The 16,224-nt window shown below is 40.2% G+C and overlaps 1 protein-coding gene across 1 annotated transcript in view; it reads right to left on the bottom strand.

Annotated features, from left to right (window-relative positions):
* Positions 1-745: 745 nt before the first annotated feature.
* The window catches only part of LOC104991505 (olfactory receptor 50-like), a 17,990-nt gene continuing 2,511 nt past the window's right edge, over positions 746-16,224 (bottom strand). Inside the window, 1 exon segment of the mRNA XM_010844003.1 lies at positions 746-1,686. Coding sequence (XP_010842305.1) covers positions 746-1,686 — 941 coding nt within the window.

Below are 16,224 nucleotides of genomic sequence, written 5' to 3'. Positions count from 1 at the left end.
CAAAATGGGGAACACAGGTATACCTGTGGTGGATTCATTTTGATATTTGGCAAAACTAATACAATATTTTAAAGTTTAAAAATAAAATTAGGGCCGCGGTTCTCGACCGCTCACGCTGAGCTTAGCGGAGCACTAGCCCGCTTTTGCGGCAGCTTTTCACCCCTAAAATAAATAAATAAATAAATAAAATTTAAAAAAAAAGATAGGGATTTTAAAAATGTAACAGGAGGTTGTTTTAAAAGTAAAAATATAGTAATAATTTGATAAGAAATTACAGATAGAATTAATACTAGATTTCTAATTAAGGTCACTCAAAAGAGAACTTTTAAATGTATTATGGAATTAAACTAAAAATAAAATCATAAGCCAACCAGAAATAATATTTTTGTTATCTTGAGAAGGGAAAAATGCTTTGTTACATAAGGTCTGTAAATTATCCACACCCCTTCACCAAAATAGTGAGAGTTGTGACTACAAAATTTTTTCTTCAATGTTTGTGGAACAATGAATACCACAGAAAAAAGGAGGGGGGAAGGAAATGGTAGTTGTGCAGGTATATTTGTAAAATCTTTCCCTCTCTATAATGAGCAAAAAATTAAACAGAGAAGAAAGCTATGTCCAAGCTGAAGCAGAGACTGAAGATAGAAGGCCACATCAAGACTCACCAAGAAATAACTAATCAGAGAGGAAAGGATACTCACATTGTGTGTGTGGGATTCAATTAATAGGGAAACAAAGGTTATCCTTAAGAAAATGTTCCTCTACTAAGTATATTTCCCAGAGCTCCTTTCATATCCTGATTTCTCAGACTGTAGATAAAAGGATTTAGCATGGGAGTTATCAGAGTGTACAATATGGCCACAATAACATCCTTGTCATTAGAGTTATTAGATGAGGGGAAAAAGTACAGTCCAATAATTGTTCCATAGTACAGAGCCACTACAGAGAGGTGGGACCCACATGTGGACAAGGCTTTGTAGAGTCCCTTGGTGGAGGGGACCCTAAGGACGGTTGCCCCAATGCAACCATAAGAGACCAATATGCATGCAAATGGCAGGGTAATGACCACCACTCCCACAGTGAGGATAAACAGCTCATTGACTGTGGTATCTGAGGTGGACAGTTTAAGTAAGGTGGCAAGGTCACAGAAGAAGTGAGGGAGAAGATTGTCTCCACAGAAAGAGAGATGGGCCAGGAGGAGGGTGTGTAAGATGGCACTAGCAGAGGACAGGACCCAGGACACAATTACTAACAGGAAACACAGGCTCTGACTCATAATTGTGATGTAGTGGAGGGGGTGACAGATGGCCACATACCTGTCATAGGCCATTGAGGTGAGAAGAAAGCTGTCAAGACACCCAAGCATTAAGAAAAAATACACCTGGGAAATGCACCCAGCATACGAGATGGATTGACTCTGTGTCTGCATATTCATGAGCATCTTTGGAGTTGTGACTGATGAAAAAGTGATGTCAGTGAAGGCCAAGTGGCTGAGGAAGAAGTACATGGGGGTGTGAAGGTGAGGGTCCAGCCTGATGACCAGGAGGATGAGCAGGTTGCCCAGCACCGTGGCCAGGTACACGCCCAGGAACAGGGTGAAGAACACACCCTTCTGCTCTGGCTGGATGGGGAGCCCCAGGAGGAGGAACTCGGACATGCTGCTCTGATTTTCCCTCCCCATGGTCTCTTTTGCTGGAGATGAAAAAAAGAGACGAAAATGTGGAAGCATGAGAAATCATTATGACTATCACATAATGAAACATACTTTGGAACAAGTCAGTACGTGAATCTTAACCTGAATGGCTCATGCTCTTTGCTCCACTATGGACTAGTGATGGTCCGGATAAAAATGTCCACCTAGAAACCAGCACTATTTCCTTTGGAGAAACCACATAACATTAGTATTATTATTATATCAAATCAGGCTCAAACCTGAGGAGTTCAGGAGTTTATAACAGAAATCTGAGACTATTAATAGAATATTAGCCTGCATGGCTATGTCAGTAACCAGTTATTAGAAATACTAGTAGAGACTCTACAATTGGTCTGTTGGCCTTTCTTAACCTTCCACATGCCTCTCACACACTTTAGCTTATACTTTGATTGGATTGGATCAAGATGAGATAAACCAATGGACTGCTCTGTATTGCCTAGAAATTGGGATTTGGAGACTTGGTGAAAACATGTAACTGATCAAATGAAGGCACTAAATACAGAAGTCTTTGTCAATAACATAAAAGATCAAGTGACACACCATGTAATATAATCAGTTCTTCTCTTAAGAAAATGCCTTTCCATTCCTCAAGATTTTCAATCTGCCATCATTCTTTGGAGAGAGATTTTCATGGGACATGGAGGAAAAAAAAAAAAAAAACAGTTTCCCTTTTAAATTCCAAACTTATTCCCTCAGTTCTAACCAGATCATTTTATTCAAGTTTTCAAAAAACCAGTAAATGCTTTGGCTTTTTCCAATCATGTCCTGGATCTGCCAAAAAAAAAGCTCATCTTAAGTATCTGGCCTATATAATTTACTGAATAACTTTCACAGTCCTAACCTAAGTTATATGCCAGTGATTCATAACTGATATTTCCTTGTTGTATTCTAACACTTTTAACACTTTGTTAACATTATCATTTTTCTTTCTTCTTCATGTCAATTAGATTTGTTCATGTGAATGCTCATGGAATAATAGAGAAAGAGAACATGGTGGTCTGTTGACTGAAAAATAGAATCCGTATACTATATAAGCACATTTGTTCTAAAGCTCTCTCTCTCTTTGGGAGCTGAGAAAGTATCTCACAACAGAACTCATCTTTTCTGCTGGGGGTTAACTGAAGTTTGCATTATCTACCAGTTCTCCCAATTTGACTCAAGTTATCTCTACAATTTCTATATTCCCCAATTTACTGCTTTAAAAAATCCTATTTACTTAATATTATTACCTTAGATGAATTACACATTCAGTGTTGCTAATTATTACTACCCTAATACTAATCAGTTTATCACAATAAAAGTGCTAACTAGCTGTCTATGGGCATTTAGATTGTTTCTAATATTTTACTACTTCCAATGATACCTCATTGTTCAAATTGTTCAAATGCCTTTTTCACATTAGCTTATATATCTGTAGGATAAATTCTTAGAAATGCTATTGGAGGCTATATAAATTCATGATAGTAATCAGTTCAGTTCAGTTCAGTCCCTCAGTTCATATCTGACTCTTTGTGACCTCATGAATTGCAGCACGCCAGGCCTCCCTGTCCATCACCAACTCCTGGAGTTCACTCAGACTCACATCCATCGAGTCGGTGATGCCATCCAGCCAGCTCATCCTCTGTCATCCCCTTCTCCTCCTGCCCTCAATCCCTCCCAGCAACAGAGTCTTTTCCAATGAGTCAACTCTTCGCATGAGGTGGCCAAAGTACTGGAGTTTCAGCTTTAGCATCATTCCTTCCAAAGTACACCCAGGACTGATCTCCTTTAGAGTGGACTTGTTGCATCTCCTTGCAGTCCAAGGGACTCTCAAGAGTCTTCTCCAACACCACAGTTCAAAAGCATCAATTCTTCGGCGCTCACCTTTCTTCACAGTCCAACTCTCACATCCATACATGACCACTGGAAAAACCATAGCCTTGACTAGATGGACCTTTGTTGGCAAAGTAATGTCTCTGCTTTTGAATATGCTATCTAGGTTGGTCATAACTTACCTTCCAAGGAGTCTTAATTTCATGGCTGCAGTCACCATCTGCAGTGATTTTGTTAAACTACAAGCTAAGGTGGTGAGGAAGTCTGTTCTTACGGGTTCTTTAAAGTGTATTCTAGATAATAAAAATCCTGTTGAATAAAGCTTATAAAAACAGGCTTTGTAGTTAGGTTGGATAATACAGGACTGTGGTGTTTGAGGAATAGGTAAAATTCAGGAACAATGTAAGCACAGGAAACTTACATGGTTGGAGAATTATCTAGGAGTCAGCTTATTTAAGACCTTTTCTGCTGTAATTGAAAGCTTTGATTCTATTCTCAGAGCAATAGACACCAATGAAAATATTTAAGTAAAGGAGTGAATGAAAAATTCTAAGTTGTATGCTGGCTACTGGATAGAGAACAGATTACATTAATAGCAAGGCAAGAGTGTTAGCAAAAATTTTAACAGGAAGCTATTGCAGTAGTTCAGGTACAAAAGAATACCTGCTTACACCTGAATCATAACAGCAGAAATGAAGATCATCACAGATTTAGGATAAAATTTAGAGGAAAAGCCAAAAAGACAACAATGAGGAAGAAAGATAAGTAAGAAGAGATACAGTTTTCCCTACCCTCTCAAAGATTGGCTAGAGGATCAGTTTGAGATAGATTATTCTACATGGAACTGTCTGTTATATGCTGGTGAGAAAAGTGGTAGAACTACAAGAGGGATCAATAATACATATTGGAGACACACACACAAACATGTATCACTGCTGCTGCTGCTAAGTCTCGTCAGTCGTGTTCGACTCTGTGCGACCCCATAGACGGCAGCCCACCAGGCTCCTCTGTCCCTGGGATTCTCCAGGCAAAAATACTGAAGTGGGTTGCCATTTCCTTCTCCAATGCATGAAAGTGAAAGTGAAGTCGCTCAGTCATGTCCGACTCTTAGCGAGCCCATGGACTGCAGCCTACTAGGCTCCTCCGTCCATGGGATTTTCCAGGCAAGAGTGCTGGAGTGGGGTGCCATTGCCTTCTCTGAACATGTATCACAGTATTGAGTAAGTTCTGCTCCTACTCTTGCCTCTTAGGTTAGCACATATACCTTCAGCTACAAGGCATGGGAACATTCTTCCATTTCTCTCTAGAAGACAAACAGTACACTGAAACAGTGGAGGCTCTAAGGATATCGAAGAAGCCTTGCAAAGGGAAGAATTCAGAGTTCAAAACCAAATAAGATAAATGTGCTGACACACATTTTCTTATAACCCTTGAGCAATGGGAGTGGCTTTTAAATTTATGAATAATGGAGAGGACCAGATTGGGGATGGGAGGGGAAACCCCACTGCTAGTTCCAGGCTAGAGACAAATGGGAAATAATTCCTTCATTGTCTTTGGTTCCCTTGAGGGAAGAACTGTCTGTTGACAGCAGGAAATAGGAAAGTTCACCCCAGAGGTATAATGGATAATAACCACAAAGCAACTTTTAGGAACTTGGTGATTCACAGAGCTTTTTGCTTTCTCAGTTGACATTGGGGAAAATGTGTTTCAGAGTCTATAACAAACCAAACTGGAGCTTGAGTGAGTTAACTGAAGTCTCTTGTTTCTGGATTCCATGTTATTTCAAGAACACCAGACACACTTTAATACTCTTGTTCTCTGAACAAAAGATTGAGGGATTTTATGTCTTGTCACCACAACTGGACCCTGGGGAATGGACTACAGTTCGTTTACACATTATGATTAAGTTGATGATCTCTTAGGTTTGAATACAGTCTAACAACCCTGCATTCTTACTCTCTCCAACTACATTTAATTTTTTTTAAATTTAATTTAGTTTTATTTTTTTAACTTTACAATATTGTATTGGTTTTGCCATATATCAAAATGAATCCGCCACAGGTATACATGTGTTCCCCATCCTGAACCCTCCTCCCTCCTCCCTCCCATACCCTCCCTCTGGGTCGTCCCAGTGCACCAGCCCCAAGCATCCAGTATCGTGCATCGAACCTGGACTGGCTATAATAGCCAGGACATGGAAGCAACCTAGATGTCCATCAGCAGATGAATGGACAAGAAAGCTGTGGTACATATACACAATGGAGTATTACTCAGCCATTAAAAAGTATACATTTGAATCAGTTCTAATGAGGTGGATGAAACTGGAGCCTATTATACAGAGTGAAGTAAGCCAGAAGGAAAAACACCAGTACAGTATACTAACACATATATATGGAATTTAGAAAGATTGTAACAATAACCTTGTATACGAGACAGCAAAAGAGACACTGATGTATAGAACAGTCTTTTGGACTCTGTGGGAGAGGGTGAGGGTGGGATGATTTGGGAGAATGGCATTGAAACATGTGTAATATCATATGCGATACATTTAATTTTTTGCATCATATTTTACATCCTTGTATTTTGTGCATCCCTGAACTACCTATTGTGACTATAGATGATTCTATTGCTTTTTCTTTTACTCTTTCTACCAGCTTTATGTCTGGTGATTTTATTATTTTTATTGGAGTAGAATTGCATTACAATATTGTGTTAGCCTCTGCTGTACAATGAAGTGTATCAGCTACATATATATATAATATGTGTATATATATATATATACATATACATATATATATGTATATATCCTCTCCCTCTTGGGCCTCCCTCCCCCCCACCTCCCTCTCGCCCATCTAGGTGTTACAGAACACTGAGCTGAGCTTCCTGTGCTTAATGACAGGTGTCACTAGCTGCCCATTTTACATATTTTTTTTTTTACTTTATGTTTGCCTTTACCAACAAGATTTTTCCTTTTGTCATTTTCATTTTTCCAGTTATGGTCTTTTCTGCTTAGAGAAGTCCCTTTATCAGTTCTTGAAAGCCATTTTAGTCTTTTAGCTTTTGCTTGTCTGTGAAATTCTTTGTCTCTCCTTCAAATCTGAATGGTAGACTTGTTGAATATAGTACTTTTGGTTGTAGTTTTCTCTTTCAGAACTTTGAATATGTCATGTTACTTCCTTTTGGTCTGCAAAGCTCCTGCTGACTAATCAGCTGCTAGTCTTATATACATAACTAGCTGCTTTTCTCTTCCTGATTTTTAAAACAAGATTTATTTATTTTATGATTGTTGACTGTAAGTGGTTCTTCATGGCCGCACGCAGGCTTTCTCTGGTTTCACTGAGGGAGGCTACTATTCACTGCAGTACACAGGGCTCTTGTTGAGGTGGCTTCTCTTATTGCAGAGCATGGGCTCTGGCGCACAGGCTCAGCAGTTGTGGTGCACTGGCTTAGTTGCTCTGAGGCATGTGGGGTCTTCCTGGACCAGGGATCGAACTGGTGTCCCTTGCATTGCAAGGTGGATTCTTAACAACTGAACCACCAGGGAAGCCCTCTCTTGTTGCTTTTTGCATTCTCTCATTATCTTTTGTCTTTGTATAGTGTCTCTGTACTTCCTGAATCTAGATATCTCTTTACTTCCCCAGGTAAAAGAAGTTTTCAGAAATTATTTTTTTAAATAAGTTCTCGACTCTTTCTCTCTCTCTTTTCCTTCTGGGACCCCTATAATGTGAACGTTAAGTTGTCCCAGAAATCTCTTAACTCATCCACATTTTAAAAAATTCTTTTTCTTTTTTTTTTCTGTTCACCTTGGTAATTTCCACTTTCTTGTATTATCTAATCTATTGATCTATAGATTCCTTCTAGTGTATTTTTATTTCAGTTTTTGTACTCTTGAGATCTGTTTTGTATTCTTTTATCTCTTCTTTGTATTTTCTAACTCATAAGCATCTCACCATGTTCATCTATTCTTTTCTTAATTTCATTGATCATCTTTAAGATTCCTGGAAGAAATATCAACAACCTCAGATATTCAGATGATACCACCCTAATGGCATAAAGCAAAGAAGAACTAAAGAACCTCTTGATGAAGGTGAAAGAGGAAAGTGAAAAAGTTGGCTTAAGACTCAACATTCAAAAAACTAAGATCGTGGCATCCAGTCCCATCGCTTTATGGCCAATAGATGGGGAAAAAGGAAATAGTGACAAACTTTATTTTCTTGGGCTCCAAAGTCACTGTCGATGATGACTGCAACCACATAACTAAAAGACGCTTGCTCCTGGGAAGAAAAGTATGACAAACCCAGACTGTGTATTAAAAAGCAAAGACATCACTTTGTTGACAAATGTCCATCTAGTCAAAGCTATGGCACTTCTAGTAGTCATGTATGGATGTGAGAGTTGGGCCATTAAGAAGTCTGAGGGCCTAAAAACTGATGCTTTTGAACTGTGGTGTTAGAGAAGACTCTTGAGAGTCTCTTGGACTGCAAGGAGATCAAAAAAGTCCATCCTCAAGTAAATCAACCTTGAATTTTCATCAGAAAGACTGATGCTGAAGCTCCAATACGTTGGCCATCTGATATGAAAAGACCCTGATGCCGGGAAAGATTGAGGACAGGAGGAGAAGAGGGTGACAGAGGATGAGATGGTTGGATGGCATTGCTGACTCAATGGACATGAGTTTGAGCAAACTCTGGGAGATGGTGAAGGATGGGGAAGCATGGCATGCTGCAGTCCATGGGGTCACAAAGAGTTGGACATGACTTAGTGATTAAATGACAGTGACCATTGCCTTGAACCCTATCTGTTAGATTGCTTATCTCCACTTTCCTTAGTTCTTCTTCTGGGGCTTTGTCTTGTTCCTTTTTTGGAATATATTCTTCTTTCTCCTCTTCTGCCTAATTCTCTGTATTTATTTCTATGTATTAGGTACATTGGTTATGCTTCCAAGTATTGGAGAAGTAATCCTACATAGGACTATCCACATGCACTAAGTGCCTAACAGCATGCTACCCCCCGGCCATCTAAGCTATGTGTTCTAGGGATGCCCCCTATGTGGGCTGTGTGAGTCCTTCTGCTGTGGAAGGACTGGCTATTGAGGGAACTTGTAGGTAAGACTGTTCCCTTAGCCAGTTGGCTGCCTGGCTCTACTTCATATGTTGGCTGCTGGCTCCAACTGGGTGGGGCTGGATGGGGCCAGGTCTGGTGTAACTACTGTCATCCCTGGGTTGCTGCCAGCCCACTGGTGGGGGTAACTAGGCCACTGGCTGTTGGGGGACCTGAGACTGGTGGTTGGGTAAACCTCTGGTGCTAATGGACTAGAGGGAGAACCCCCACGTGGCACTTGCCAGCACTGGTCTTCTTATGGTAGAACAAGCTTCTACGAATGGCTGCTGCCAGCCTCTGTGCTCCCAGATGGAGTCCTGTCTCTCTGGGAGGTTCTCCAAGATCCACAAATGAATCTGAGGGGCTCCTTTCAAATTATTGTCTCTGCATGGGGACTCAGATCATGTGAGATTTAGCATGTGCCCTTTCAAAGTAGAGTCTCTGTTTCCTACAGCCCTCTCCCACATGCAAGCCCTGCTGGCTTTCAAAGCCAGACGTTCTGGGAGCCTGTCTTCCCTGTGCAGAACCTCCAGGCTGGAAAGCCTGAAGTGGTGCTTGGACTCCTGGCTTTTAGGGGAGAACTTCTCCAATTGTGATTATCCTCCCTTTTGTGGGTCACCTCTCCAGAGGTATGGATTTTGACAATATCACATCCCTACCCCTCCTTCTTGTCTCACTGTTTCCTTTTTTATATATTTAGTTGTGGAAAATCTTTCCTGCTAATCTTCAGGTCATTATCTTAGATAGCTGCTCAGTAAATAGCTGTAATTTTGGTGTGCTTGTGGGAGAAGAGGTGCTCAGGGTCTTCTTACTCTGCCATCTTGGCCACCTTGCATCTTATTTCTTCTTTTTGTAGATAAGAGCATATCTTAATGTGTTTGGGCTACTATAACAGAATACCAAAGACTGGGGAGCTTAAGCAACAAAAATTGTTTTCTCATAGTCCTGGAGGCTGGGGAGCTCAAGACCAAGATGCTAGAGATTTGGTGTCTGGTGAAAGCCTGCTTCCTAGTTCATAAATAGTCATCTTTTTTGCTGTGTCTTGACTGGGCAGAGGGGGCAAGGGGGCTCTCTGGGGTCTCTTTTACAGGGCACTGATACCATTCATGAGGGCTCCACCCTCATAACCTAATTAACATTAAATACCATCATGTTGGGGAATAGGTTTCAATGTATGAATTTTGGAGGGACACAAGTAAATACTAATTATGCAGTCAGTCAGTCAGTTCAGTTACTCATTCGTATCCAACTCTTTGCGACCCCATGAACCACTGCAGGTTAGGCCTCTCTGTCCATCACCAGCTCCCAGAGTTTACCCAAATTCATGTCCATTGAGTCAGTGATGCCATCCAACCATCTCATCCTTTGTCATCCCCTTCTCCTCCTGCCCTCAATATTTCCCAGTATCAGGTCTCTTCAAATGAGTCAGTTCTTCGCAGCAGATGGCCAAAGTACCCAGGACCAATATCCTTTAGGATGGACTGGTTGGATCTTCTTGCAGTCCAAGGGACTCTCAAGAGTCTTCTCCAACAGCCTTGACTAGACGGACCTTTGTTGGCAAAGTAATGCCTCTGCTTTTGAATATGCTATCTAGGTTGGTCATAACGTTCCTTTCAAGGAGTTAGCGTCTTTTAATTTCATGGCTGCAATCACCATCTGCAGTGATTTTGGAGCCCAAAAAAATAAAGTCAGCCACTGTTTCCCCATCTATTTGCCATGAAGTGATGGGACCAGATGCCATGATCTTAGTTTTCTGAATGTTGAGCTTTAAGCCAACTTTTTCACTCTCCTCTTTCACTTTCATCAAGAGGCTCTTTAGCTCTTCTTCACTTTCTGCCATAAGGATGGTGTCATCTGCATATCAGAGGTTATTGATATTTCTCTCAGCAATCTTGTTCCAGCTTGTGCTTCCTCCAGTCCAGCATTTCTCATGATATACTCTGCATCAAGTTAAATAAGCAGGGTGACAATATACAGCCTTGACGTACTCCTTTTCCTATTTGGAACCAGTCTGTTGTTCCATGTCCAGCTCTAACTGTTGTTTCTTGACCTGTATACACGTTTCTCAAGAGGCAGGTCAGGTGGTCTGATATTCCCATCTTTTTCAGAATTTTCCACAGTTTATTGTGATTCACACAGTCAAAGGCTTTGGGATAGTCAATAAAGAGAAATAGATGTTTTTCTGGAACTCTCTTGCTTTTTTGATGATCAAGTGGATGTTGGCAATTTGATCTCTGATTCCTCTGCCTTTTCTAAAACCAGCTTGATCATCTGGAAGTTCACAGTTCACATATTGCTGAAGCCTGGCTTGAAGAATTTTGAGCAGTTACTTTACTAGCATGTGAAGGTGAAGATGAAGTCACTCAGTCGTGTCCGACTCTCTGTGACCCCGTAGACTGTAGCCTACCAGGCTTCTCCATCCATGGGATTCTCCAGGCAAGAATACTGGAATGGTTTACCATTTCCTTCTCCAGGGGATCTTCCCGATCCAGGGATCAAACCCGGGTCTTCTGTATTGGAGGCAGATGCTTTAACCTCTGAGCCACCAGGGAAGCCCCTAGCATGTGAGATGAGTGCAATTGTGTGGTAGTTTGAGCATTCTTTGGCATTGCCTTTCTTTATGCAGTAGATTGTAACAATTCCCTCTGAACATTTCACTTTATTTCACTTGCTTTGACTGATTTTCCATCTCAAGTTAAACTATTTAACACTGTTACCAAGGTGACTCGGGGCTTCCTAGGTGGCTCAGTGGTAAGGAATCCACCTGCAATGCAGGAGTCACAGGAGATAGAGGTTTGCATCCCAGATTGGGAAGATCCCCTGGAGGAGGACATGGCAAAACACTCCAGTGTTCTTGCTTGAAGAATTCCATAGGCAAAAGAGCCTAGTGGGCTACAGTCCATAGTGTCACAAAGAGTCAGATATAACTGAAGCTACTTAGTATACATGCCCCCAAGGTGACTTACCTATTTTTCTTTTCTCTGAATTTTTGGTTATTTTCTATATTTTTCAAAACAATAACATTTAGGGCTATTTCCTTCTATCTCAGTGTCATTTCAAACCTAGGTTTTCTTGTTTCTGATATTCTTGGGCCTCTGAATTCTTGTAGGGTTAACCCATGGGAGGAGATTTGAGGCTGAGATTTCCTCTTCTCTGCCAGAGTAGGGTGTGTTTTGCCTTAGTCCTGTACCTATAGGCTGTAGTTCATCTCAAGTAGCCTCTTGCTCACAGCTAGAATACTCATGGCTTATACTAAGAGTGGTGCTGTAGTAAAGAATCTGCCTCCCAATGCAGGAGATGCAAGAGATGCAGGTTTGATCCCTGGGTAAGGAAGATCCCTGGAGTAGGAAATGGCAGCCCACTCCAGTATTCTTGCCTGAAAAATTCCATGGATAGAGGAGGCTGACAGGTTACAGTTCACGGGGTCATGAAGAGTTGGATATGACTAAGTGCGTTAACTATGCTGACAGTGCTTTCACATCTTCTGTGTTCATAACTATGAATGGTATCTCCTCACCAACTGAGTGTATAATTGTTTGTTGTCAGGACACTACATAAAATAGTAATTGATAGCACTCATTGTCCATGCTAAAGGACAGACAGACTAAAACCAGAATTCTGAGATTGGGTTGCTCATATATTTGAAAAGCACCTGAGTCACCTTCATGACTAGGAGTGGTATATAACCTTTGGGATATGGTAGCATCCTGATTCGGAGAAGGCAATGGCACCCCACTCCAGTACTCTTGCCTGGAAAATCCCATGGACGGAGGAGCCTGGTGGGCTGCTGTCTATGGGGTTGAACAGAGTCGGACACGACTGAAGTGACTTAGCAGCAGCAGCAGCAGCATCCTGATTGTTCAAATTATCACTGGTGGTGGCTGGATACATAATAGAGATGGAGGACAAAGCATTGGGAGATCAACTCACTATGGCATAGAGTCACTAATGTAACACAATAATCACAATGTTTATGGGGTGCGATTGCTGATTCTGACTACCCAAAGAGTATGTACAAGCAAGCAAAAAACCCAAAGACCTAAATATAAGTACAAGCATCAGAGTGCCCCTACAGCACCCTAAATAGAAGCATTTCCCTTTACCTTGGATGTTTGCAGAGTAGCCGTGACTGAGAATCTGACCAAAACTATGTTGTAAAGATTGTAATGTTCATAGATTAAGTAATGATGCTAAAGCTGAAACTCCAGTACTTTGGCCACCTCATGCGAAGAGTTGACTCATTGGAAAAGACTCTGATGCTGGGAGGGATTGGGGGCAGGAGGAGAAGGGGATGACAGAGGATGAAATGGCTGGATAGCATCACTGACTCGATGGACATGAGTCTGAGTGAACTCTGGGAGTTGGTGATGGACAGGGAGGCCTGGCATGCTGCGATTCATGGGGTCGCAAAGAGTCGGACACGACTGAGTGACTGATCTGATCTGATCTGAGCACTGCCAGTTTTATCATACTAGTATAAAGGCTCTGGTTGGAAAGTACAGTAAAAATTATTAATCTTTGTCTCATTAAAAATCTTGGTTCAGTTCAGTTGCTCAGTCATGTCCGACTCTGCTACCCCAAGAACTGCAGCATGCCAGGCCTCCCTGTCCATCACCAACTTCCGGAGTCCACTCAAACCTATGTCCATCGAGTTGATGATGCCATCCAACCATCTCATGCTCTGTCATCCCCTTATCCTCCTGCCCTCAATCTTTTGCAGCTTTGGGCACCTACTATCCTGGGGAGTTCATGTTTCAGTGTCCTATCTTTTTGCCTTTTCATACCATTCATGGGGTTCTCAAGGCAAGCTTAAAATGTTACCATGAAAGATAATATGCTCTTTAGGTTTTCAAAAAGAGATGTTCTTTATCAGAATTGTTTTATACTTTTATAAGAGTTTTTAGAATTAGGGTATAATGACATATAATACTATATTGGTTTTAGGTGTACAACATGATGATTTGATATTTATATATTATAAAATAATCACCACAATAAGTCTAGTTAACATTTGTCCTCATACACAGTTACTAAAATATTTTTTCTTGTGATGTGGACACTTACAGTCTTAGCAACTTTTGAATATGCAATATAGTATTATTATTAATAACTATAGTCACCATGCTGTACATTATACCCTCAAGACTTCTTTATTTTAAAACTGGAAAATTACACCTTTGGACGCCTTTTGCCCATTTCACCCACAGGTATATACACAATTATCTTCTTTATCCATTCACTCACTGATGGACACTTAGGTTCCTTCCATATTTTGGCTATTGTAAATAATGCTGTAATGAATATTTGGATGTGTATATCTCTTTTTAAATTACTGTTTTCATTTTCTATGGAATAAATTTGTATAATTTTTTTCAAATAAATATTACTTGGATAACACCCCAGATGTGAAATTACTGGATTATATGGTAGCTTCATTTTTAATTTTTTGAGGAACCTCCATACTTATTTCCACAGCAGTTGCACCAATTTATATTCCCACCAACAATACACAATCATTTCCTTTTCTCCACATTCTTGTCAACACTTATTACTGTTGTCTTTTTTATAATATCCATTCTAATAGGAGTGAGGTGATCTCTCATTATGGTTTGATTTGCATTTTCCCAATGTCCACCTGCGATGCAGGAGACCCAGTTTCTATCCCTGGGTCAGGAAGATCCCCTGGAGAAGGAAATGGCAACCCACTCCAGTATTCTTGCCTGGAGAATCCCATGGACAGAGGATCCTGGTGGGCTATAGTCCATGGGGTCACAAGAGTTGGACACAACTTAGCAACAAAACCAAGGATTAGTGATGTTGAGCATCATTTCATGTGCCTATTGGCCACCTATATGTCTTCTTTGGAAAAATATCCATTTCATATCCTCTGCTCATTTTTTTTTATTGGATTGCCTGATTGTCATCGAGTTGTATAAATTGTTTATAATTTGGGGAGATTTTAACCCCTTATCAGATATATTATTTGCAAATATTTTCTCCCATTGTTAGGTTGCCTTTTCATTTTGTGGAGGTTTCCTTTGCTGGGCAGAAGCTTTATAAACTTATGTAGTACCACTTGTTTACTTTTGCTTTGGTTGCCTTTGCTTTTGGTGTCAACATTTTAAAAAATCACACCAAAAACAGTGTCTAGGAGATTGTTGCTTATGTCTTTTTCTAGGGTTTTTATGGTTTCAAGTCTTTAATCCATTTTGAGCTAATTTTTGTACTTGTTTTAGGAGTATAAGATAGTAGTCCAGTTTCACTTTTTTATGTGGGTGTCCAGTTTTCCTAACACTATTTATTGAAGAGACTGTCCTTTCCCCATTGTATATTATTGGTACTTTTTTGGTAAATTTAATTGACCATATGCGTGTAGGTTTATAAATACTTCCAGTCTCTCTATTCTGTTCCACTAATCTATTCACCTGTTTTAAGCTAACGTCATACTGTTTTGATTACTATAACTTTGTAATATAGTTAGAAATCATGACATGTGCTGCTTCAAGTGTTTTTTTTTTCCCCTCAAGATTGCTTTGGCTATTCAGGGTCTTTTATGAATCCAAAACCCAAAGTAGGCAAAACAAAGAAAATGATAATAAAAAAGCAGAAATATGTGAAATAGAAAACAGAAAAGGCAATATACAATAACAATAAAAGCAAAAATTGGTTCTTTGAAGAAAATAATCAAATTTGTCAACCAAGCTGATTAAGAAAAAAGACACAAATTAAAATATTAGGTATAAATGAAGTGAGGGCAGGCTTACAAAAGCATATGAGGAAACTGTTCAGGGTGACCTTTGAGGATTATAGATATGATCGTTATGTTGATTATGATAATTGTTCCACATGTGGATGTCAAGATACCTTCAGTTGAACATTTAAAAACTGTATGTCAATTACACCCTAATAAAACTGTAAATGAAAATGAAGAAATAAGACATGCAGGAGTCTTATTTGGACAACAGAGAAATTTTCCATTGAGACCCCCTCCCCCATTATCTTAATTAACACAATTTTAATATCAGGGAAGACTTTCCACACAAATGTATTTCACAAAAAAATTAACACAGAAATATCTTTTTCTCCATATTCATTTTCCAAGATGATTCCTTTGGAAAAAATAAGCTTTTTTTCCATCCAGCTACTATCTAAAGGATGGGAGATCAGAGTTACATCTGCCATATTGTAACGTCTCATCAAGGGATGATTCTTTGTGTTTGGTTTTGGTCCACATTTCATTATCTACAAGGCTCCCAAAGATAATTGCAAAACTTTGGCAAAATTTTACTCTCGTGTTCTACCATATACATTCTCTATAGCAATTCCCAGTATAGGTACAAAAGTGAAAGTGTTAGTTGCTCAGTCATGTCTGACTCTTTGTGACCCCATGAACTGTAGCCCACCAGGCTCCTCTCTCCATGGAATTCTCCAGGCAAGAATACTGGTTAGTCCAGGTTTGATGCATGATACAGAGTGCTCGGGGCTGGTGCACTGGGATAACCCAGAAGGATGGGATGGAGAGGGAGGTGGGAGGGGGGTTCAGGATGGGGAACACATGTACACCTGTGGCAGATTCATGTCAATGTATGGCAAAACCA

The sequence above is a fragment of the Bison bison genome, unplaced genomic scaffold (genome assembly GCF_000754665.1).
Source record: "Bison bison bison isolate TAMUID 2011002044 unplaced genomic scaffold, Bison_UMD1.0 scf7180017864193, whole genome shotgun sequence".
Taxonomy (NCBI): Eukaryota; Metazoa; Chordata; class Mammalia; order Artiodactyla; family Bovidae; genus Bison; species Bison bison.
This window is presented reverse-complemented; position numbering and strand designations above follow the sequence as displayed.